General features: G+C 34.6%; 2 protein-coding genes across 3 annotated transcripts; both read left to right on the forward strand.

The window, feature by feature from the left end:
- On the forward strand, positions 1–3,793 carry LOC103946753 (probable receptor-like protein kinase At1g80640). The gene is made up of 10 exons (XM_009357541.3): positions 1–453; positions 738–911; positions 1,044–1,294; positions 1,400–1,532; positions 1,613–1,676; positions 1,763–1,859; positions 2,006–2,108; positions 2,781–2,899; positions 2,991–3,080; positions 3,232–3,793. The coding sequence occupies exons 1-10, from the start codon at positions 276–278 to the stop codon at positions 3,397–3,399; spliced, it is 1,377 nt and encodes a 458-aa protein (XP_009355816.2). The 5' UTR covers positions 1–275; the 3' UTR covers positions 3,400–3,793.
- Positions 3,794–20,409: 16,616 nt separating this feature from the next.
- Positions 20,410–23,660, forward strand: LOC103946754 (tetratricopeptide repeat protein 33). 2 transcript variants are annotated; one of them, XR_667213.3, is made up of 6 exons: positions 20,410–20,701; positions 21,532–21,670; positions 22,008–22,039; positions 22,469–22,555; positions 23,142–23,378; positions 23,482–23,660. XR_667213.3 is itself a non-coding variant. In XM_009357542.3 (5 exons), the coding sequence occupies exons 1-5, from the start codon at positions 20,465–20,467 to the stop codon at positions 23,265–23,267; spliced, it is 621 nt and encodes a 206-aa protein (XP_009355817.2). In that variant the 5' UTR covers positions 20,410–20,464; the 3' UTR covers positions 23,268–23,660. The 2 variants fall into 2 exon arrangements, 1 of the variants encoding a protein (XP_009355817.2); XM_009357542.3 differs by having other exon boundaries at positions 23,142–23,660.

Consider the following 23,660-nt stretch of genomic DNA (forward strand, 5'->3'; position numbering starts at 1 on the left):
CTTTTACCTTTTGCAGAGAGAAAAGATAGTTTTAAAAGGACGCTCAAAAGAAAACATGGCTACTTGCTAAGTTCAGAGGGGGGAGAGGGAGAGAGAGAGAGAGAGAGAGAGAGAGAGACTCATAATTCAAAAACTCACACAAGAAGAAGAAGAAGAAGAAGAAGAAGAAGAAGAAGAACAGAACCCACCATTCCTACTCTCTCCTTTCTCTTCCATTGGAACCCACAATTTCTATTTCCATGTGTTATTGAACGGAGTGAAGCAAAACAACAACAATGAAGCTGCTGCTGCTGCTGCTTCTTCTTCTTGTTCAAATTTTGCTTTTGCTTCTTGTACAACCAAATCCCATTTGTGTTGGCGCCACACCGACTGACCCATTTCTTTCCTCCACGTCTGCTCCTCTCTCCTCGCCCATTTCTCCAATTGCTTCATCAATGGCTACCTTCACTCCAGGTACTCTCTCTCTCTAGACTCTTCCTTTTTCATTTCTAGCAACTGGGATTTTATCTGGGTCACGAGTGCTCCACTTCGAATTTTGAATTTCAAAAATGGCCACCAAATCGTGCATTTACTGCAATCAATTGAGTTAAATTTCTCTGATTTTTTCGATTTCTAGCTGAAATTACCCATTTTTTGTTGATGTTGGTGCAAAATCTGCATGCTTTAATGTGTTAGATTCTGCCCATTTAATCAAAATTTGCTTAAACATTGGCTCTATATATTTGTTGTGGAATCAGGTATTGAACAAGGAAGGGAAGGGCATCAAATGGGTTCACATAAGAAAATGCTAATTCCACTCATAGTTACTTGCACTGCACTTGGTGTCGTTTTTTTGTTACTGTTGTGCTTGTGGATTTACCACAAAAAGTTTCAACACAAATCCCACAAGAAAAGTGGTCAGAGCAGCTCAGGTACTTTCACTTTTACAAACACTTTTTTGGTCCCTAAATCTTGCTTCAATTTGTGGGTTTTAGTTTTTTTGTGGATTGCTGGCTGAGATTTTGTGTTTTGCTTGGTTCTGTTTCTTTGGTTTGAATGTGAAGATGCCGAGAAGGGGCTTGCATTGGGTCCATTTGTGGGTAAATTCAATTCCGTAAGGATGGTTTCTAAGAAAGGATCTGTTCCAGTAATTGAATACAAGGTACTAGAAACAGGCACCAACAATTTTCGGGATAGCAATATTATCGGTGAGGGTGGATTTGGATGCGTTTATAAGGGTCGGTTGGATGATAATTTGCTTGTTGCAGTCAAGAAACTAGACTGTGCAAGTCAGGATGCTGAGAGAGAATTTGAGGTAACCTTTGTTTGACATTTTAGTTGGAGTTCTTTTTATTCATCATTTGTGGATTTTATCTGGCGTTCTTGTTGTACTCAATTGAATTACCATTTGGAATTGCAGAATGAGGTGGAGTTGTTGCATAAAATTCAGCATCCAAATATAATTACCTTTTTGGGTTGCAGTACTAATGGTGACTCAAGGTTCATTGTTTATGAACTGATGCATAGCGGATCTCTGGAAACTCAATTGCACGGTAAAACAGTTGTTTCATTCTACTATTTTAAACTCAAGAAGGTAATCAAATGGTGCTAATATCTATTCAAATTGTTGTAGGACCCTCTCATGGCTCCGCATTAACATGGCCTATGCGAATGAAAATTGCTCTTGATGCAGCAAGGTGAAACTTGGTTTTCTCAGTTGTTGGATCTTCTTGTTGTTCTTGGTTCTTACATATTAACTAACATATTGGCCACTGTTGACCAGAGGGTTAGAATATCTACACGAGTACTGCAGGCCCCCAGTGATCCATAGAGATCTGAAAACATCTAATATTCTTTTAGATGCCAACTTCAATGCCAAGGTAGGGTTATATAAATTATTGCAGTGTCTCATCTTTCCTTTTTAAATAGTAAGTTTCCATTTAAAAAATGGTTGCAATGCATTATTATCCTCTTGCATTTAATTTCACTGATTTTTTTCTCTCTCTCTCATGGTGGCTGGTTTCAGCTCTCTGATTTTGGTCTTGCCGTGGCTGACGGGGCCAAAACTAGTAAGAACATCAAGGTCTCTGGAACCTTGGGTTATGTTGCTCCAGAGTATCTTTTAGATGGTATGCCAACTAAACTTGTAATAATTGCAACATGTATTCTTTGAATCGCACTGATTGAATTTCAGTTTTCTTTTCGCTTAGCTAATTGTTATCTGATTGTTCTTTGGCCCCTTGACAACTGCAATGGCACTAAGTTTGATAGAGATATTAAAAATTTGTCTTTTAATTAAGCTACATTGGGTGCATAGCTGCACATGTTCTGCCAGTGGATGCATATTCCATTTCAGATCTGGAAGAGGAAATTCCATACCTACTTGCTTAACCTCGCTTAATTAATCGAAATTAGGGATGGTGTGAGCCATTTATGTTGAACTGGTTTGAACACGAGAGAGGAGAAAGGTAGTTGCCGGCATACAAGTTTTGGATGACATGTTGATTTTTCTGAAAAGTTTGGACTCCCATTGAAGAAAAGTTTAGCTGATTAATAGTGAGACTTTTGGTTATAGACGCGGTTATAATGCATGCTAGATTCACATGTTTAAACAAATAAAGTCACCAAAATGCACATAGTCAGTTAAGATACTAAGTAGCATAATTTTCTGAAGTGTGGTGCAAGTTCTGCAGACTCACAGTTCCATTTTGTTGTAGAATTTGAAACATCATTAAACTTGATCTGCTTATCGCTTCCAAGTTCTGGCAGTACATAATAAAATCACTCATGTGATTTTTCAGGTAAATTGACGGATAAGAGTGATGTCTATGCTTTTGGAGTTGTGCTTCTGGAGCTTCTACTTGGAAGAAGGCCAGTTGAAAAACTTTCACCAACTCAGTGCCAATCTATAGTCACATGGGTATGCCTTTCTTTTAACTGCTCTCCATTAATTTTATTTGCATTAATTCCCTCTAAAAACTCAAAACTTCAAATTCAATGATGTAATACAGGCCATGCCTCAGCTCACTGACAGATCAAAGCTTCCAAATATTGTGGATCCCGTGATCAAAGATTCCATGGATCTGAAGCACTTATACCAGGTTTGTGAATTACAAATCCAGCCTGCTCGATTCTACTTAGCTCCGTGATGGACTCCTGCTTGACTCTGTGTATTGACCCTCGTTCTGTGCTGAATGGACCTGAAATTTCATGCCTTGGTACAACTAATGAGTTGCAATGTGTTACATACAGGTTGCCGCTGTCGCCGTGTTATGTGTGCAACCGGAACCAAGTTACCGCCCACTCATAACAGATGTTTTGCATTCCCTTGTTCCTCTTGTTCCGGTGGATCTCGGAGGGACACTAAGAGTTACCCAACCTGGACCTCCCGGAAGCACCCCAGTGTCTCCTGGTCACTGATGCACAAGAAATGCTTCATGATGCTTCTACAGCATTTTCGGGTTTCCACTGCTCTAATCCCTGCCCCAAATCGCTCATTGATTTGCATTTGCTTACAAATATCTTGCTGGGAAGTTAATGCCTTCGGTTATTGCTGTGGAAGAACCTGGCGGAGTGAAAAATTCTTGAGGCGCATTCGTCGAAGACGCTAGCTAATTTCAATTTTGACCCTTTTGCTTTCGGTGTATGAAATCAGCTAATTTTCTGGGGTCATTTGATAGATTACCTCTGGAGATCTGTTTGTTTCTCCTGAGTGCTCTAGGATTGTAAAAGCTATAAATAATCTTTTTCTAATGAACTAGAATTGTTAAGGAAAGCATCAATACTACCATCTTAGAAGAATTGCCGTGAAAAAGTTCCTGGTACATGAATTAGATTCTAGCCACCAAACTAAAGGAAGTTGAGGTTTCACTCATGTGTGGTAGCACTGTAAACACGTGTGCAACATGTATTTAGTGACATGCAGCATGCGTGGTTATTGAACTTCAGATTATCATATTCTGACACCAAGAAAGAAATTAAGGTTCATTTTGAGACAAATCGACAATAAGAGTAGCCTAATCCTTGCAACTTTAAGAGAATTTTTTAACTTTTCAATGAAACATCACTCTACATTCTTTTGCGTAATTAAGTTCCCCCTTTTCACTTGGACGACCTTTATTGGGTAATTCCAAAATTTTGACCTTGGTGTGGCCACTGTTAAGTCTACACTTCTAGAAACACGTCTAAGTGGCAAGGTAATAATGTTTCATGATGAATTTTATATGAAACAAAATCCATCTTTGTTGCTTTTCCTAATTTCTCTTTTTTGTATGATTGGAGGAAACACAGCTTTTTTTATTTGCAAAATTTGGAATGCATATATGGATCCAAACTTCAACCAGACAAGACTGCACCCTGGTCAAAAGAAACTCATATAAGTTTTTTCATAAGGTTAAACTGATACATCTAAGATGTCGTGTTTGGTTTTCCCTTCTCTAAATAGTGACGTTCAATATGTGCCATTCTAGCTACTTAGATTAACTTTTGAAAAACTTAATAGTGATGGGGCAAAGTAGAACGTTAAATATCGGTCAATGGACCACATCATTACTTCTGAGAAACGATATTGAGTTTGATCGTATTTTTAGGGGCATTACATCAATTAAACCTTAAAATTTTGGCTACAAACTTTCCTAATCAGTAACAATATGGGAGGTGATTTCTACACAAATTATTATTTTTTCTTACTCTACACACATCTATTTATTTTTGTCCCCGATTCTACGTAGATATAACCTATCGACAGAAATCATTTCCTTGAGAATTTGTGTACAAAGTGAAAGCATCCGATCAAGAACATTATGTAGTGAATTAAGCCCTCATGATTCACGATCTCATAATTGTTTCCAACTGTATATCTCCAGGAATAATATAACAATCTTAATAGAGACTTGCAGAGGATTTGTATGCCCATAACACAATGAAAACAAAGATTTGCAGAGGATTCATATGATCTTAGAGCAATGAAACCAAAGATTTTTCGTGTTCTTTTCTATTGGTCTTTGGGGTTGACATGGACTTGAGCTATTCAAAAGAAAATCTTTGTTCGGATGCATAATCCTCCAAATTATTGATTGGATGCTCAGCAAAACCTTGTCCTTGTACACCAGAATCTAGTCACTTTCATGTTAGATTTTTTTGTAGACCTTATTGAAACATACTCAACGTTGTATTTCGTTGCATTGTGCAATTTTCAAACGATCTGCTGATGAGCTAGATTATATTTGAATGGGTCAATGATATGCCAAATTATCCTTTCTTCAAATCTTCTTACTCTAGTGGTACTTTTGTCCTTAATGATGGAATAGGTTCTAGTTCGAATCTCCTATTAATAGATTATATTTGAATGGGTCAATGATATGCCATTTGCATTGATACTATTTTCTCTCTCGTTCTTAATAAAATTTTATTTGAGCTCAAAGAAAATTAAAACTCTAATTACTTGAGACATTACAGAAAAGTAGAGGCTAGCCTGAGTCTCGCTAGACACTAGAAACCACTAAGACACTATGACCTAGCAAACAAGTAAATTGCAACAATATGGGAACAGCACGATAATATGTACATTGATACATGAACAACATTAGTCGAGAGATCGAAGATTGAGAACATAGCCATGAATATATTCTAGGACTGGTCTATCTGAGCATGGAATCAAACATCATCCGCTTCACTGACCTCCTCGTTGCTGGAATTACACTTGCATAGTTTGAAATCTTTGGTATACAAAAGCATGATTTTTTGTTGCCTGCAGCTGCAACCAATCCCTTGCTAGGGTTCTTCTCCTCCTTCATTGCCATTGCCTTGTGATCACTTTGGTTACGAACTAGCCTATAATTATGCAGATGGTGGATTGTCTGCGTCCCGGGTTCAAACCCAACCCCCTTCTTGAATAAAAATAAACTACCTCTAATTATGAACTAATGAATCTATGCGTTAGTGATCTGGAGCAGCTGTTCATGTAGAACATTTGTGGTGGCCCATCTCACCCCAAAGCACAAGTAGATTAATCATAAATGAGAGGACAAAGTAGGTTCTTCTATGAGATAGAAGAACACAAACTTTATTCCCAACAGCAATCCCCTGCGTACTGATCTTTTGAGAGTTCTTTATTCATGGTCTTTGATCTTCCTCATCAAAGTTAAAGTAAAAGGGACTATATACGTGCCAGATTTGAATTAAATATTGTTGGCAACTATAAAGTAATGATCTTCAAATGAATATTAAAAGATTGAGTGGTCTTAATTATGAAAATTTTACGGTAAAAATACATTATAAGTAGAGGAAAAGAAGATAAAGTTTTACCATCGCATATCTATATAGGTTTATCTTCTCTTTCTAAGATAATCATATTATATAATAAAGCGAATTATTGAATATTATAGTCTTTTTAAGATGTCAAATACGGGGCAAATATATGAACATATCAGTTCTTCTCATACAGATTCATGCATTCTTCGATTCAAACTAAATAAGCATGTGATTAAAATCGTAAAAATGTTTTTGTATAAAACTTACAATTGTTAAGAATGTTTTTCTTTGAGAGTTGTATCGTATGAAAACAAAGATTTACAAAGAATCCGTGAAATATTGGTTAGATGCGAGTCCCTTTTCATGATAGATCAATGTTCAATCAATACTGACAAACAGTGAGGTAATTAATACTTTAAGTATTAGGGTTTGTTTCAAGGGATTTTTTTTGCGTCCATTCGCTTGCTCAAATGGGTTCGGGCGGTTGGAAGGTCAACCCAGCCCTAACCCAACATCACAATTTGGGTTCGGATTTGGGTCGAGTTTCATTCGGGTTCATTTGGATCCAGGTTTAATTGGGTTCGGATTTACTTGGGTAGGGTTCGGGTTGGCCAATTTTTTTGAGTTTAATCCTTTAAACAAATTAAGTCAAATAACATCAGAGCTAGTTAACTTCAATATTATAAATCAATCAAAACTTGAATTCCATTCCACAAATTGATATCCGCTTAAAAGTTAAGCCAAATACGCAAGTTTTAACCATGCAAAGATTGAATTAAACATACAAGAAAATACCAGAGCTTGTACGAAATGAAATTGTACCAAATATTATAAAGGTTGTTGGTTGTTGGACTTGGGTGTAATATGTGCATTATTTCGTTTGGGTTATAATCGGGTTAGAGTGGTTTGATAAATCGGGTTGGGCATGAGTGGACAAAGAATCAACCAACCCAACCCAATAAATGACCGGGTTGGAGTTGGGTTGGGTTCAGGTAGGTAAGGCCATCTCCAACCAAGGGCTGGCCAGATGGCTCGTTTTAGCCCTCTGGCCCTCCAAGATCCTCCAAATATTAATATTTTAATGAACAGTACATGACCATATTTACGTCCGTCTCCAACCGAGGGCCAGAGGGCTTGTTTTAGCCTTGTCACAACAAACTATCTCCAACCAAGGGCCATAGGGCCAAACATAATTTATTATTTAAATTTAAAAACTACAACAACTTAAATTTAAAAACTACAACTTATATTTAAAATTACAACTAAAATTTAAAAACGACAAATTAAATTTTAAAAACTACAAATTAAATTCGAAAACAACATTAACTTATATTTAAAAACTAAAACAACTTAAATTTAATATCCATAATCAACATCATCTTCATCATCCGCCATCGTAGGAGTATAGGCAGAGGTAAACAACTGCCGTTGGCTCATAATTTCTTTTTTTTTTTTTTTCTATCAAAATAGGCCTTACTCATTGGAGTGTAATTCGAAATGTTCATTTCCATATTCTTATCATCCATCTCTTCTTGTATTTGTTTTGCCCATTCTTCATGCTTACGCTTCATTTCCTCAGCCTCAAGGGCATTTTGCTTCGCCAATAATCGCAATGAGGCTGCCACTTCATGTTGAGCGGCGTAATTATCATTTGCCTTGCCCTTTTCCTTCAACCTTCGCGCCTTGTTTCGTCCGATAGCCCTAGGTATGGAACCTTTATCCAAAGACAGATTTTCTACCCTTTTCTGTTGAATGGTTGGAGATCCATCTTCATCCATATCTGGAGCTGAGGATGCAGTTTCGAACACTGGCGTAGGAGCTCTCTGTGGTGGATCTTCAAATAACACCCACCCTTTACAAATTTCCCAACAACTGTGAAACTGAAAGGGTTTCGAGCTGCTCTCCATATACAATTCCTCCGCTTGGCGTACCTAGAAAAAAATTAAAGGAAATTAATTTATAAAATTAAATGTAATATAATTAAATATTTAAAATAAATTGTGAAAACACTTACTTCATCGTAGTAATTAGAGCCGCTTTCATGTCTACTTGCGGTTGCTAACAATGCTTGATGCCATTTGTTCAAACTTGGCTGAAGATGTTTCTTCCATCTTGAAGAGCAACTCTTGTGGTTTCGAATATTCATTGGAGTGGTGCCTTCATAGAACTCTAAGTATTTTTTGGACACACGATTCCAAACACCGTCATTTGTTTGACAATTCTCCCTCACACTATCTTTCGACATCCATCTATAAGCCTTGCAAAGAGCTTCATCTTCTTTTTTAGTCCAGGCCCTACCTTTCATTGCAGAAGAGGCCATTTCAAAATTATTAAAAAAATGGAAGGATAGATTTTTGAAAGAGGATGGAAAATATGAGAATTGAAATGGTAGGAATGGTGAATTTTGTGAGGAATGGTTTAGGTATTTATAAGGAAAAAAAATAGAATTAAAAAAAAAAAAATTTGAATCCAATCGTAACGGGTGCCAACTAGCTGTTGGATTAAAAATTCTTTTTAAGAATTCCTGTCGATTATAACTGACAGGAAAACTGATTTTTCTGGCCAGCCCTCCAGCCCTCTTTGATTCCGTGGGGCCCTTTCAGATTCCACAGCCTTCTGGCCTATCCCTCGGTTGGAGACGGTTTTCGGGCTATTTTCGGTCCTCTGTCCCTCTGGATCATTCGGTTGGAGATGACCTAATAACTAAGAAAAAGCCTGCTTGTTCGGGTTAAAATTTTAATTGAATATGGATGAGTTCGGGTTGGCCCAATCTAAATTCACCCCTAATTGGAAGTAGAGGATGCATACAATTAGAAGATTTTAAATTATCTTCAACATTAAAAAAAATATAAAATGAATATAAAAAATAAAAGTGAAGAAAAGGTAATATTAAAATTAACTAATAATTATATTTATTTTTTGGACTAATATCTAAATGCCCCCAATATTTAATTAAAATCTTGCAGACATAAGGTCCCTTTTACTTCACCTTTGCCGGTTGATAAAAGACCATAAAGTAAAAAGAATTGTCAAAAGATTAGTACGTTGGGGATTATTGTTGGGCACATCTCATAGGAAACCTACTTATCTTCTCATTTATAATTAACGTGTATTAATAACAACATGATCGGAACCTCATAAGGGACTCATATTAGATATAAAGTGAAATATTGAATATTAAAGTCTTCTTAAGATGTCAAATACGGAGGAGATATATGGACATGTTATTTCATATACCGATTCATACAGATCTGACTTCAAATAATTAAACACGTGATTAAAGTCTTAGAAGTACTTTTGTATAACTTACAATTGTTAAGATTAATTTTCTTGGAGAGTTTCTGTCGTATGAAAACAAAGATTTAGTAGAGAACTCATAAAAGATTCGCCGAATGCTAGTCCCTTTTATGTTTGGATTTTTTTGCAGACCTTATTTGAAACATGCTCAATTTTGTATAATAATGAACTAAAAATATGATACGTCAATGTTCCATCAACACCTGTAAGAAGCTTGTGCATATGAGGCGCATTCGTCCAAGACGCTAGCTAATTTCAATTTTGACCCTTTTGTTTTCAGTGTATGAAATCTGCTAATTTTCTGGGGTCATTTGATAAATTACCTCTGGAGATCTGTTTGTTTCTCCTGAGTGCTCTAGGATTGTAAAAGCTATAAGTAATATTTTTCTAATGAACTAAAATTGTCAAGGAAAGCATCAAATACTAACATCTTATGAGCATTGCCGTGAAAAAGTTTCTGGTACATGAATTAGATTCTGGCCACCAGATCGAAGAAAGTTGAGGCTTCACTCATATGTGATGGTATTTTAAACAGGTGTGCAACACGTATTTAGTGATGTGTAGCATACGTGGCTATTGAGCTTCATATGTAAGCTGTCATTTTTTGACCCTAAGAAAGAAATTAAAGTTCATTTTGAGACAAATGGCAGTAAGAGTAAGTCAAGTAACTCAGCTCCTTAAACATGGCTTTTGTAGAATTTCTTTATTTTTCAATGTGAGACTACATTTTCACATAGTAGCCTAATCAATTTCTCCTATTTAACTTGGACTACCTTTATTGGGTAATCCCAAAAAATTTTACCTTGGCGAGCCATTATTAAAGGGTAATATTACGAAGATTAAATTTTTTAAATTAAATTTGCAAACTAAATGATATGGTTATATATGGTTGGATTATTAATTAAGAGTTGATTAATCTATTTATCTCTTATTAATGATACATCATTTAATTTACAAATTTAATTAAAAAATTTGGACTCACGAACTTTATCCCACTATTAAATCTACAATTTCTAGAAAACACGTTTGCATGGCAAGGTAATAATGTTTCATGATGAATTTTATATGAAATAAAACCCATCTGTGTTGCTTTTCCTAATTTCTCTTTTTTCTGTGATTGGAGGAAACGCAATTTTCTTCTTTTGGAAATTTGGAATGCATGTATCTGCATTCCAATGCATTCTAAATTTCAACCAGACAAGACTGTACCGAGTCAAAAACCTCTTATCAGCTTTTTCAGAATGTTAAATTGATACATCCGAGATCTCATATTTGGTTTCTCCTTCCTTTAAACAGTAGTGTCCCATATGTGGCATGCTAGCGACTGAGATGGATTTTATAAAAATTTAACGGTGATTGGGCAAAGTAGAACGTTAACATCAGTCAATGGACCACATCATTACTTCTAAAAAACGATATGGGATTCGATCGTATTTTTAGAGGGTATTACACCAACTAAACCTAGAAACTTTAGCTACAAGCTTTCCTAATCAGTAACAATATAAAAGATGATTTTCGCACAAACCTTTTTTTTTTTCTACACACTTCTATTTTTTTTTCTCTCCAATTCTACTTTGATTTAACTTATATGCAGAAATCATTTACTTGAGAATATGAGTACATAGTGACAGCATCCGATCAAGAACATTAAGTAGTGAATCAAGCCCTCATATTTCACTATCTCATAATTGTTTCAAACTGTATATCCATTACATTTTCCGGGAACTAATAATATAACCGAAGAAAGTCATAAAATTAATTGGAAATATGAAGAGTAGCTCAACTTTTTATAAGCCTTTACTTGTTTAATCTCTCCCTGATGTGGGATTTTGTCCTCACATTCTCACACGTCACCTCACATGTGGTGATTTTCAAGCCTAACACATGGACAACACAAATAGGATAACGTGGAGCACGTGTGGTTGTTGGGCTTCGCACATGAGCCAACTTGCTCTGATACCAAAAAAAAAAGTTGAGGTTCTAACGTAAAACTAATTGGTAATAATATGAGAAGAAGCTTAACCTCTTATGAGCCCTTGCATTATTTGGTCCTTCACCAACGTGGGACTTTGTCTTCACATTCTCACGATAACAATCTTAATAGAGATTTGCAGAGGATTTGTATGCCCATAACATAACACAATGAAAACAAAGATTTGCAGAGGATTCATATGATCTTAAAGCAATGAAACCCAAGATTTTCCGTGTTCTTTTCTCTTGGTCTTTGGGGTTGACATGGACTTGAGCTATTCAAAACAAAATATTTGTATGGAACATAATCCTTCTACAAATTATTTATTGGATGCTCAGCAAAACCGTGTCCTTGTACACCAGAGGCTAGCTAGTCACTTTCATGTTAGATTTCCTTTGTAGACATTATTGGAATACTCAATGTTGTATTTTGTTGCATTTTACAATTTTCAAACGATCTACTGCTGAGCTAGATTATGATCGGTTATTCAATCAAGACCGAATTAATTTCTATCTGAACATATTGAGGTGCCTTAGGTTTGTTTTCAAGGGATTTTTTTTTTTCCGTGACCAACGAACTGAGCTTCGGTTTAACCTCTTCGATTCTTCTTACTCTAATGGTACTTTTGTTCTTAATGGTAGAAGAGGTTCCGTTCGAATCTCCTATAAATATAGATTATATTTGAATGGGTCAATGACATACCATTTGCATTGATACATATTTGCTCTCCTTACCATTTTCACTATGTACGATATCGTTCTGAATAAAATTTTATTTGATCTGAAAGAAACTTAAAACTCTTAAGTACTTAAGACATTACAGAAAAGTAGAGGCTAGCCTGAGACTAGCTAGACACCAGATAACATAATCACCAAGACACTATGACCTAGCAAACAAGTAAACTGCAACAATTTCGGAACAGCATGATAATATGTATGTTGATACATGAACAACATTAGTCGAGAGATCGAAGACTTCAGAACGTAGCCATGAATATATTCTAGGACTCGTCTGGAAATATGAGACTGGTCGTCTTGTTGTTGGACTTGGAGTCTTGAGAGGAAGACGATGACCAGCGATCAAAAAAAGAGGCAAGAGATTTGAGCATGGAATCAAACATCATCTGCTTCACTGACCTCCTCTTTGCTGGAATTACACTTGCATAGTTTGGAATCTTTGGCTTACAAAAGCATGTCTTTTTGTTGCCTGCGGCTGCAACCAATCCCTTGCTAGGGTTCTTCTCCTCCTTCATTGCCATTGCCTTGTGATCACTTTGGTTACGAACTAGCCTATAATTATGCAGATGGTGGATTGTCGGCATCCGGATTCAAACCTAACCCTTCTCCTTGAATAAAAATAAACTACCTCCAATTATGAACTAGTGAATCTATGAGTTTAGTGGTTTGGAGAAGTAGTGCAGGTGATGGTCTCCTGCTGGTGGCTCTGTGCCTCTGCGAAGCAGTTTATATAGAACATTTGTGGTGGCCCATCTCACCCCAAAGCACAAATAGATTAACCATAAGAGGATAAGCAAGTTCTCCTGTGAGGAGAACACAAACATTTTCCCCAACAGTATCTAAAGTAAAAGGTCATATACTTGCCAGATTTGAATTAAACATTGTTGGCAACTATAAAGTAATGATCCTCAAATGAATATTAGAAGATTGAACGGTTTCAATTATGAAAGTTTACGGTGGATATACATTATAAGTGGAGGAAAAGAAGATAAAGTTATACCATCGCATATCCATATAGGTTGATCTTCTCTTATTAAGAGACTCATATTATATAATAAAATGAATTATTGAATATTAAAATCTTCTTAAGATGTCAAATACTGGACAAATATGTGAACATTTCATTTCTTCTCGTAAAGATTCATGTATACATGTCATTTCTTCTCATAAAGATTCATGCATTCTCTGACTTCAACTGAGTAAACAATGATTAAAAGTGCTTTTGTATAAAACTTACAATTGTTAAGAGTATTTTTAAGAGTTCTATAGTATGAAGACAAAGATTTGCAAAGAATTCGTAGAAGATTGACTAGATGCTAGTCCATTTTATGATAAGTCAAAGTTCAATAGTGAAGTAGCTTTTTTAGAAACAAATAGTGAGGTAATTATTACTTTAATTATTAGGGTTTGTTTCAAGGGATTTTTTTTGCGGTGAAATCAAAGTTCATTCGCTTGCTCAAATGGGCTTCCGATTTGGAAGCAAGGAATGCGATCAAGCTGAGCTTCTTCCAGCCAACAAAATGAGTTTCGGTTCAACTCCTTTGTTTCTTCTTATTTAGTAGTACTTCTGTTTTAATGTTAAAAATGGTCCCATTCCAATCCCAAACAGGGGAAATTGTTGGCTTATATTTTTGAATGGGTCAATGACTCAATGGTACCATGCACTTGTCCTTCTTGAACCATGCTAGATTTCGTGTAGCCTCCAGGGGAACTTGCTCGATGGTTTTCCCTTTCATGGATTTTCGTATCACAAAAAGACGATACTCTTGATTCTTTTCTTCTTTACCAATGTATTAGAATTAGAAGACTAATATTTTGAAAAAAATATTAAATAAATATGAGAAAATAAAGGTGAAGAAAAGGTAAAATTAAATTTAACCTAATAATTATGTTGATTTGTTGGACTCATATCTAGATGCCCCCAATATTTAATTAAAATCTGGCACACGTACAATCCCTTTTACCTCACCTTTGCTGAGGAAGATAAAAGACCATAGAGTAAAGAATTGCCAAAAGATCAGTACGTTGGGGATTATTGTTGGGAGCCTCATAGGGGAACCTAGCTAGCTACTTGTCTCATCATTTATGATTAACGTGTCTTAACAGTACGTACATACAGCGTGATTGGAACCTACTTATCCTCTTACTTATGGTAGGTATCTAGAAATAAACCTACCATATATATATGTATAACTTGGAGATCCAACTTACTTTACCTTAGGTTTACATGTATATAGGTCGGGATTATTGTGGGTATCCGGAAATATACTTAAGTCACGTGTCCAACACTGCAAACTAATGAAAAAAAAAACTACCGAATGAACCAATTTGCAATGCAAGGAAATGTGAATCGGGAGCTGCATCGATCACTTGGTTTTGGGACGTTGTCGAGAATAGAAGTGCATACCTTTCTTTACTTGTTAGGGTTTTCAGCTTTGATCATTACCATCAAGTTGGTCTCTAGTTAATACAAGTTTGGGACAAAAAACAGGGTTGCAAGGAAAGATTGTCGCCCTTAACTACCATTTGGAGTTGTCATGCATTTTTAAAGTCAAATACACTTCACCAACCCACACTAAAGAAGAGTACGAAACTCTGCTTCCTGCTCTTTATTTCTTTTTCAGCGCACAATCTAAAAGCTTTCCTTGCCAAAAAAAGATAAGAAAGCTTTCCTTAAAAATTTTCCATTTCTTACTCTTCTTTAGAGTGTCTTTGTCGGCACACACTAAAGAAAAGTGAGAATTCTTGTATCCGTTTTTCGGATGGGCAACCAAAACGTGAGGCTATGCCATCTGAGAGTAAAGCGCTTTAGTTAAGCCCACATGTAGATCTTTTTTTGGGTTAACATAAAACCTTTCCTTGCAAAATCCGCTCATGGATATGCTTTGTGTGCTGCACGCCCTGCCAATTTCCGTACGTTTTGAAAATTTTGCAGTGGGGTGCAGACCAGACTCTTAGAGACTAAGTAAACGACTGAGTAAAATGGGCTCCACAAACATTCTTTGAACTAAACCCAGAAGCTAGCTGTAGCCATTGTAAGATGATAATGTGTTGGGATTTGATCTTGCAGGACGATAGATTTTTCAAGTACGACCGACACACATGAAATGATACATCATTTGTTATTATACAAATGATGAAATTTATATGTTAAAATGTTAATAATTTAAAAAATAAAATTTCTCACCATTTATATAAAAACACGTGATGTACCATCGTGTTCTCGTCATAATGAAAAATTTCTCCTGCAGTACTTATCTAAAATGGAGATGCAGTTCAGTTTTTTATTTTTTTTACTGCATGCTATATGAGATATTGTTATAATAATATTCTCATTACATAAAAGTCGTTTTTTTTTAACAATTTTCCAAATTCTTACGGACACATAAAAAAACAAAAAGGGATTAGAAAGTGTAAAATCCAATTAAGTGGCCTCGGAGCAAGCTTAGTTTAGTCCAATAAACCTCAAAAAGTAAAAACTTCCAAACTTGTAAATTACCACCCACTATTGCAAGAACTAAACCTAGTTCTTGATATATAGTATTTCATTACAACTAAAAGCATTCGCACACAAAATTGTTCACATCCTCATGAAGATACATTTCCAATTCTCAAAGAAGGAGGAAAAAAAAAACAACGTGCACGTGTTATTCTAATATGAGAGCTAAATCGTACAATCTTCTATTTTATTTATAAGAGAAGAAAGGACTACCAAACTTTGAAGATCAAAGACTTTGTCACCAAATGATGATGATGCATTATTTGCCAGAGTATTTGCAATTGCACTGGTGTGGGACTGCCTGTTTGCTTCCCTTGGAATTTGATTGTTTGGTGATGTTGGCTGCAGAGGATGGAGGAGGAAGGCAATCAGCGGGGAAGGAAACAGAAGAAACCCATTCCGCCATGGAATCCAAAACCATTTTCTTCACCAGCTTTCTCTTTCCTGGGAACACACTACCCTTCTTAGGTTTGAACCCATTAACCTCTGTCTTGTCTTTCTTCTCCATTAATCTTCTTCTTCTGCTGCTGCTTTCTCTTCTCAAATTCTCACAGCCTTTATTTTTCTGTTTCAATAGTTTTTGGTATGGGGAGTGCGAGGGTTGCGGGCTGGGATTTTAAAGCCCCACTGGCCACTACACCTTATTAAAGGTAATAAGTTCAGTCAACGTGAACTTCCCTTACAAGCACCCAAACTCAACAGCAGCCGAGAGACACGTGGAGTTCAAGTATTAGTTGCTGATTACAGAAAAATGACTTTCCTACATGCATTTGCGGCATTTTCATACGTGAGACGTGTCAAAATTATACTCGTCTACGCGGGTAAGTATGGTGATTGCCGAACTAATACCAGCTCCCTGGGGAGAGATTTTTCAAATGCACGGAATATAAGGTAGCATATCACATGTGAATATATAAGTGTAGTAACATTTAAAAGTTAAAACTTTTTTTCGCTTATGTATAGTATATGTTATACCAATCCGTATTTCGAACATCTTGAAAATTTTCTTCTCTATGTGGGACTCACTATCACTTCACTGTCTATGTATTCTGTCACCATAGCTTACATTCACTGTGCATGCATGGTGACATGCTCGTGGTGGCATGGTCCAAAGAAAAGGTGAAAAAAGGATAAACCCCTACTTTTATTTAAGAAAAAATTAGGTTCACATCTTTTTTCTTTTGTTACTTCATTGATTAAAATCCTATTTATTTTGAACTTTTGATTAAGGTCCTTGGACATTAATAACATCATTTATTATTTGAATAATAAAATATTTTTATTTTTAAATATATTCCTTTTGTGTCAAAAATGTTACAATTAGTATATTTTTATCCATGGCTAAATTTTTTGTCATATATTTTTATTTTTAGTTTGTATCTATTTTTAATTCGTACCAATTTTCTTTCATTTTTAATTTGTACCCGTATATTAGTCTTTTTTGTGCCCATATTTTTTTAAAGTTTTATTTGTGTGTGTACCCATGTATATACCATCATGTGACATTGTATATTTAATCAATGATAGAAAAATTACATATGGTATATTTATGTTTTATGCCTAAACTTTGTATCATATATTTATATTTTTAGTTTGTACCCACTTTTAATTTGCAACATTTTTTTCTTTTTTTAATTTGTAGTATTTTCTTTTTATTTTTATTTTGTACCCATGTATTAATTTCTTTTAGCGCCTATATTTTTAAAAATTCATTTGTACTCATAATTTTTAATCTTTTATCTGTACCCTAATTTATTTATAATGTACCCATTCTTCTTTATTAGTGTACCACTTTGTTATATGTGAAATGTACCAACTTTTTTGTAAAATGTACCAATTTTTTTAACACTATGGATACATTCTTTTGCCCTTTATTATTTCTTATTTTTACATAGTTTTTATCCATTTATTCAATCAAAATGTTTGAATTTTTTTAGGAGAAATTAGGTTCTTGTCCTTCCTTTTGCTATTCCATTGATTAAAATCCTATTCTTTTTCAATTTTTGATCAATGTCCTTGGTTATTAATAACATCATTAATTATTTCAATAATAAAATATTTTTTTATTTCTAAATATATTCATTTAATGTTAAAAATGTTACAATTAGTATATTTATGACTAAATTTTTTATCATATATTTTTAGTTTTAGTTTGTACCCATTTTTAATTTGTAATTCCTTTTTAATTGTACCAATTTTCTTTTTAGTTTTAATTTGTACCCATATATTAATTTCTTTTTGTGCCCATATTTTTTAAAGTTTATTTGTATTTGTACGAATATATATTTTTTTATTTGTACTTTTTATTTTTGCTAAATGTACCCATGCTCCCATGCTAATAATATGTACCTCTTCATGTAAAACTTTTTATTTTGTTATATGTAAAATGTACCATTTTTTTTTTTATATAAAATCTATTCAATTTTTTTAATCCATTTTTAAACTTCATGGGTACATTCTGTTTTCTTTGATTTTAAAATGTATCCATGTCAACTTTAATCAAAAAAATTTACTAATGTTATTAAGCCTAATATCATTTTTTTTTTGTGATTTTGAAGAATGTACCCATGTTTGGATACAATAATTTTTTTGGTTAATTTTGATGAATGTACCCATGTTTATATATATATATATAAACACACACAATAGTATTTTTATATTTTTAATCCCACAAATTATGGTTTTTCATTTAAAATCTCATTTATATAAACAATTAAAATTTCTAATTTTTAATTTAAAAAATATAGTAACGTACATAGAAATAAATTATCACATTGATTTCAGGGACCTCGATCAAAAATTAAAAACCAATAAGGTTTCAATCAAAAAATATTTATAGTTAAGGACCGCATCCAAAGTCTCCCATTTTTTTATTGTAACCGTTTCTAATAGTATTATACTGAGGGATTTTAAATTTATAGGATTATAAATCTCATAAAATATCAAACAATTAATGTCAAAACTATAAAAATATAAATATTAATAGTAATATAATGAGGTGTACAAAATCAAGGGACGTTGATCAAACTTTGAATACTATTAAGGTTTAATTTAAAGAATGTTAAGGTTTAGGGACCGCATCTAAAGTATCCCTTTATTTAATTTGTTCACGAGACAAATTCGTTTGCCATTTTTGTGGCAATTCTATGTTAGTGGTGTTTGTGCTGCTAGCGTATGCTTGTGTTAGCAACTTAAAGAATTACGGTTTATGCATATTTATGAGAATTATTTTCAGAACAATAAATTGGTCAGGACTGTTTATGAGATTTCAAGGATCTTGCATGAAATTTATAAAAAGGCCCTTTCTAAGGGAGATATTTTTCAAGTTGTCCAAAGACGAGGTGGTACGCTATATGTCCTTATGCAAGTGGAAGGATTTATTTATTTATTTATTTTTTCTAGGTGTCCCTCTACTTATATACTGACTTATGGCATATGTTGATGTTCCCTTGTTTTGTGCATATTGAAAAATCTATCATTCTTAAGATAGATTTTCAAAAAAAAAAAAAAGAAAAAAAAAGACAATGTATTGATTCTAAAAAGTAATAATTTAACTCGTTGATTGTAAGTTTACAAATGTAATTAAATAATGGGAGCTGTTATTAGCACTAAAAAAAACTCATTCTACACTCCTCACAAGTGTATTTTTCTTTCTAATTATAGAAAGTTTGGAGTGCCTAATGAAATTTTTGGAGTGCCTAATGAGATTTTTGGAGTGCTAATAATAATTCCCTAAATAATAAGTCAAAACAGATTCAAGCATAACCTTCACTAAATAATCAAAAGCAACTCAATTTTAAACAACCAAACAAGAAAAAAGCTTCAAAAACTCTACCTTTAAAGTTTCACTTGAACATGTAGCATTATTATATAATAAAATTGAAAGAAATTTTTTTTTTTATGGTATTGTTATTGACACTTCAAATATCTCATTGTGCACTGCAAGTTTTTATATTTAGAGAGAAAAAATTTACACTTATAAGGAGTGAACAATGAAATTTTGAAGTACTAATAAAATCAAATTTTTTTTTTAATACCACTTTTACATATATATTTTTTTGAGCAAATGATAGTATCTAAACTAAGGTGGAGGGGAGGCTACGCCTCACAATGAGCTAGCAATAATATGTTTCAAATTGCCTTTGGCAAGATTTAACTTAAGATCTCTCACTTACAAGTGAAGAATAATACTATTAGATCGTAATACTAAGTGACTATCACATGTAAATTTTAGATGGCAAATTTTTTTAGTAACCCTTCAAATTTGGGGCCTTGTATGATTGTACCTTTCGTTCTCCCAAAAACCTCTTTTGGAATTGGATGCCGGAGGAGAGTGCACCACGTCTTACCTTTGCACAAAACCTACTCACTGCCTACGATCCCTTCTTTGTTGGGGTTTTTTTTTTTTTTTTTTTTGGAACTTTATAGAAAAAATCTCGGTACTGTTTACTTTAACGGAAAACCACATTTTTACACTAAAAAGTCAATCATGATACTATTCACTTTACCATTTATTTTGTCTTTATCGTTAGTTTCAAGCTTTTTTCATTATTTATTTTTTTTTGGTTGGGCTGTATTAAAATAGCAGATTAAAGAACAGAAGCCTACATGCCACATTGGGCCCAATTACGTGTTCGGGTTTAACCGTGCGGGTATTTATTGCATTCGGGCGAACCCGAAACAGAACGGAGGAGTTGCGGGTCTGCCTGAGTGAGGAGAGAGAGAGAGATGAAGATAGCGTGGAAGAGCAACAAGAAGCGGCCTCTGGGGATCGTATCAACTTACCCAAATCTCCCTTTCGAGCGGCAAAACGACGAACCCAGCAATCAATCGCACCCAGCAGAAAAACCCAGCAATAATATTCAAAACAACACTGAGCTCGGCAAGCTAGCCGATGAGAGCGAGCCTTCCGACGCTGCCGAACTTTTCCACTCCTTTCAAGCTCAGGGAACTAAGCTCGCCGAGGTAATAAATATTAAAAAACCCCAGTTATTTATTTATGTATTTTTTTTTGGTATTATGCATTGCAGAAGGAAAATGTAATTGCCAAGTTATGTTCTTTGATATGTAATTTCGTTTTGATGTGATAATTGATGGAGCCCAGATAACCAATTTAGTCTGCCTGCTCAAGATTGTTAGAATTATGCTAGATTTTTTTAGCTGCCCAAATTGTTGAAATCGAAATTTGATGAAAGGAAAAGTGTAAAAGTGGGAAAAACTAGCTGCCGGATTCATAAAACATGAAAATTTTCAGCTAGTGATTCTTAGTAGTAGATATAATCTTGTCGAAGTGGAGTGGCAAGCACTAAGCAAGTAAATAAGCTCGACAGAATTCTTAGTTAGTGCTTGCTATTGCATATTGTTATGGGAAGGATTTGACACTACTTACATCAGAAATTGACAATATCAACACAAACAAAATGTTGAATTGCATACAGAAACAAAAGAAAACGAGGCACTTATATGCTCATAGTTGAGATATATGAAGAATGGTTTTTTGGTCCCTTTTGTCTGTAGGTGAGGACATCATCTTTTCACGTTGAATACAGTAGTTTGATTATTGTAAGCGATAGGTACTCACTCCTGGCCCTTTTCAGTTACTGGCCGAGTGGCATATAATATTTTAATGACTAATTTCTTGCTAGAGGAAGAATGCAGGAAAACCAAAAGAGAAATCTTCTCATTATGTACAAGCTATTACATGTATGACTAAGATCGTGGTGTGAACTAATTTCTGCTGATTCCTGATCTGGATGATTTAATGGCATTTTCTCACATTAAACTGATGTTTGAAGGATGGGAAGTACCGTGAAGCATTGGGAAAATGGGAGGCTGCTCTTATGTTGAGGCCTGAAAATGCAGTTTTACATGAACAGAAGGCACAAGTATTACTTGAAGTTGGAGATGCATGGAATGCGGTGAAGACAGCGACTCGTAGGTTTCCCTTCTATCTCCCTTCGGGGTATATTATTTTCCATATTTGCACAAGTATGTCTAGTTCTTAATAGGTACATATATGTGATATGACCATTTTGTTATCAGGTTGCCATCAAACATGTATTTTGTTTCCACGTGCATTATTTGGTTCCAAAATGTGTTACACTCTTTTTCTTTCTGCACTTTTGGGTCCTTATTCGCTAAATTATGTTCACACTTTCCAGAAGCTGCACACACAATATACTTTTTTCAAGCTTAATTTTATGCGTATTGCAATTTCTCTGGTTCAATTGCAAGTGCTTTATTGTACTTATCTTTTGATTAAAATTTGCAGGAGCTACTGAGTTGGAGCCTTCATGGGCTGAGGTATGTCAAAATTTTATACTTCTGAAATGGTTGTCACCTTATTATTTGTTCATGTGCCTGTGCCAAGTTATGATGGTGCTCATTGCTCTAGGAAAATTGGGAGGGGAAATTTTCATTCATATGCTTTGTAGAATCTTTGATGCAATTAGCATTTTAAATTTGACTCCTCCCATAAATTCTTTTTCTTTCTGATAAATTCTGTTGTTATCTATGTGTGTTGCTGATGGAAGAAGATAAAGGTTTAGCCATCATCCTTCATGGTCCCTGAAACTTAGATCCGTGTTAATGGGTACTTTCACTTGCTATGCATACAGTGATAATTGTGGCTGATGCTTTTATGATTCATAACTAGGCAATTTCCTCTCATATTTCCTTTGGTTGTGTAATGATTTTCTTTTGTCCTAACTTCACTTGACATCATATGTTCAGGCTTGGGTTACCCTTGGTAGAGCACAGTTAAACTTTGGGGAGCCTGATAATGCCATTCAAAGCTTCGACAGAGCATTAGCCATCAAGGTATTGTTTCACCTTTCAAGAAATTATAATCTGTAGTTCTCAAAGCTTCTTACGCTGTTTTCTGATGCATCGTTGAGCCACTGACCTTAGGTGGAGTCTGATACTGCAATATTATGTGCTAATCTAATAAACCCTGCAACTTATTCGTCTTCGTCATGAGTAATTTTTGGTTTTTTCATTGAAATAGGGATTTAGTGGATGATTGTTTTTAATGCATATTAGTTAAAATGAGTTGAGTATCGGGTGCCAATTCTATGTCTGCGAATCACAATACCCTAAGGATGAAACACTGTCTGCACGATCTATAATACCTGTTCAAGCAAGAATCTTTTCCCAAACTAAAAAGCTTACATTTCAAAGCGCGTAAAGGATGTGCCACTGTCATCTTACTTTTTCATTACTTATAAGTATTTCGTCTTTCACGCATATTTGATTGTTTGATTGAATTTAAAAATCTTCCATGGAGGTCATTATATCAAATTCAATGAATCAATAGGGTGCTAACACACAGAACTATAATTTTTTGGTATAAATCTCTATATAGTTTGTGTTAGGAATATAAGTTCAATTTGAACTGTATGTACAGCCTGATTCTGAGGAGGCTCGAGATGACAGACATACTGCAATGCAACTGGTGAAAAAGCGAAAACAGCTCCATTCATCAGGTTTAAGTCCTACGAGGAAACGTTACGCAGTTGGTGATAAGGCATGAAACCTCCCGAGTCTGGAATGTGTATATAAAGAGGAAAAGTGAGACTTCAACTTCGTTTTGGTTCATGTGTGAATTTCTCCCCCTTCGTCTGCGTCTCTGGTTAGCAGGAATATATCCTTTATGCATTTTGTATCTTATGAAAGCGAATAGAAATAATTCTAAATTTTAGATTAATTACAAAATGTTAAACTATGTTGTTCTTAATAAACAACACAGCTCAGCATGTTTCAAAATTTTAAGAGAGGAAGCATTCACCAGTTGAAACAAAGTCATGACATGTTTCAATGTTTAGTTCCTGAGCCCGACCGTACTATTACCGGACTTTTGGAATTGGACTGTAATTGTTACTAGATTTGGTTAAACCGCCTCAATAAACTATTTTACTTCGGATTT

Source organism: the organism of the source record quoted next, unplaced genomic scaffold (assembly GCF_019419815.1).
Source record: "Pyrus x bretschneideri cultivar Hongxiangsu unplaced genomic scaffold, Pyrus_bretschneideri_v1 Contig1, whole genome shotgun sequence".
NCBI classification, from domain to species: Eukaryota; Viridiplantae; Streptophyta; class Magnoliopsida; order Rosales; family Rosaceae; genus Pyrus; species Pyrus x bretschneideri.

Excerpts from the sequence above, each read along its gene's own strand:
- LOC103946753 (XM_009357541.3), top strand. The coding sequence starts at position 276 with ATGAAGCTGCTGCTGCTGCTGCTTCTTCTTCTTGTTCAAATTTTGCTT. Across the intron at positions 912-1,043 it reads AAGTGGTCAGAGCAGCTCAG|ATGCCGAGAAGGGGCTTGCA; the intron begins GTACTTTCACTT and ends TTGAATGTGAAG. Across the intron at positions 2,900-2,990 it reads GCCAATCTATAGTCACATGG|GCCATGCCTCAGCTCACTGA; the intron begins GTATGCCTTTCT and ends GATGTAATACAG.
- LOC103946754 (XM_009357542.3), top strand. The coding sequence starts at position 20,465 with ATGAAGATAGCGTGGAAGAGCAACAAGAAGCGGCCTCTGGGGATCGTA. Across the intron at positions 21,671-22,007 it reads TGCGGTGAAGACAGCGACTC|GAGCTACTGAGTTGGAGCCT; the intron begins GTAGGTTTCCCT and ends TAAAATTTGCAG. Across the intron at positions 22,556-23,141 it reads ACAGAGCATTAGCCATCAAG|CCTGATTCTGAGGAGGCTCG; the intron begins GTATTGTTTCAC and ends CTGTATGTACAG.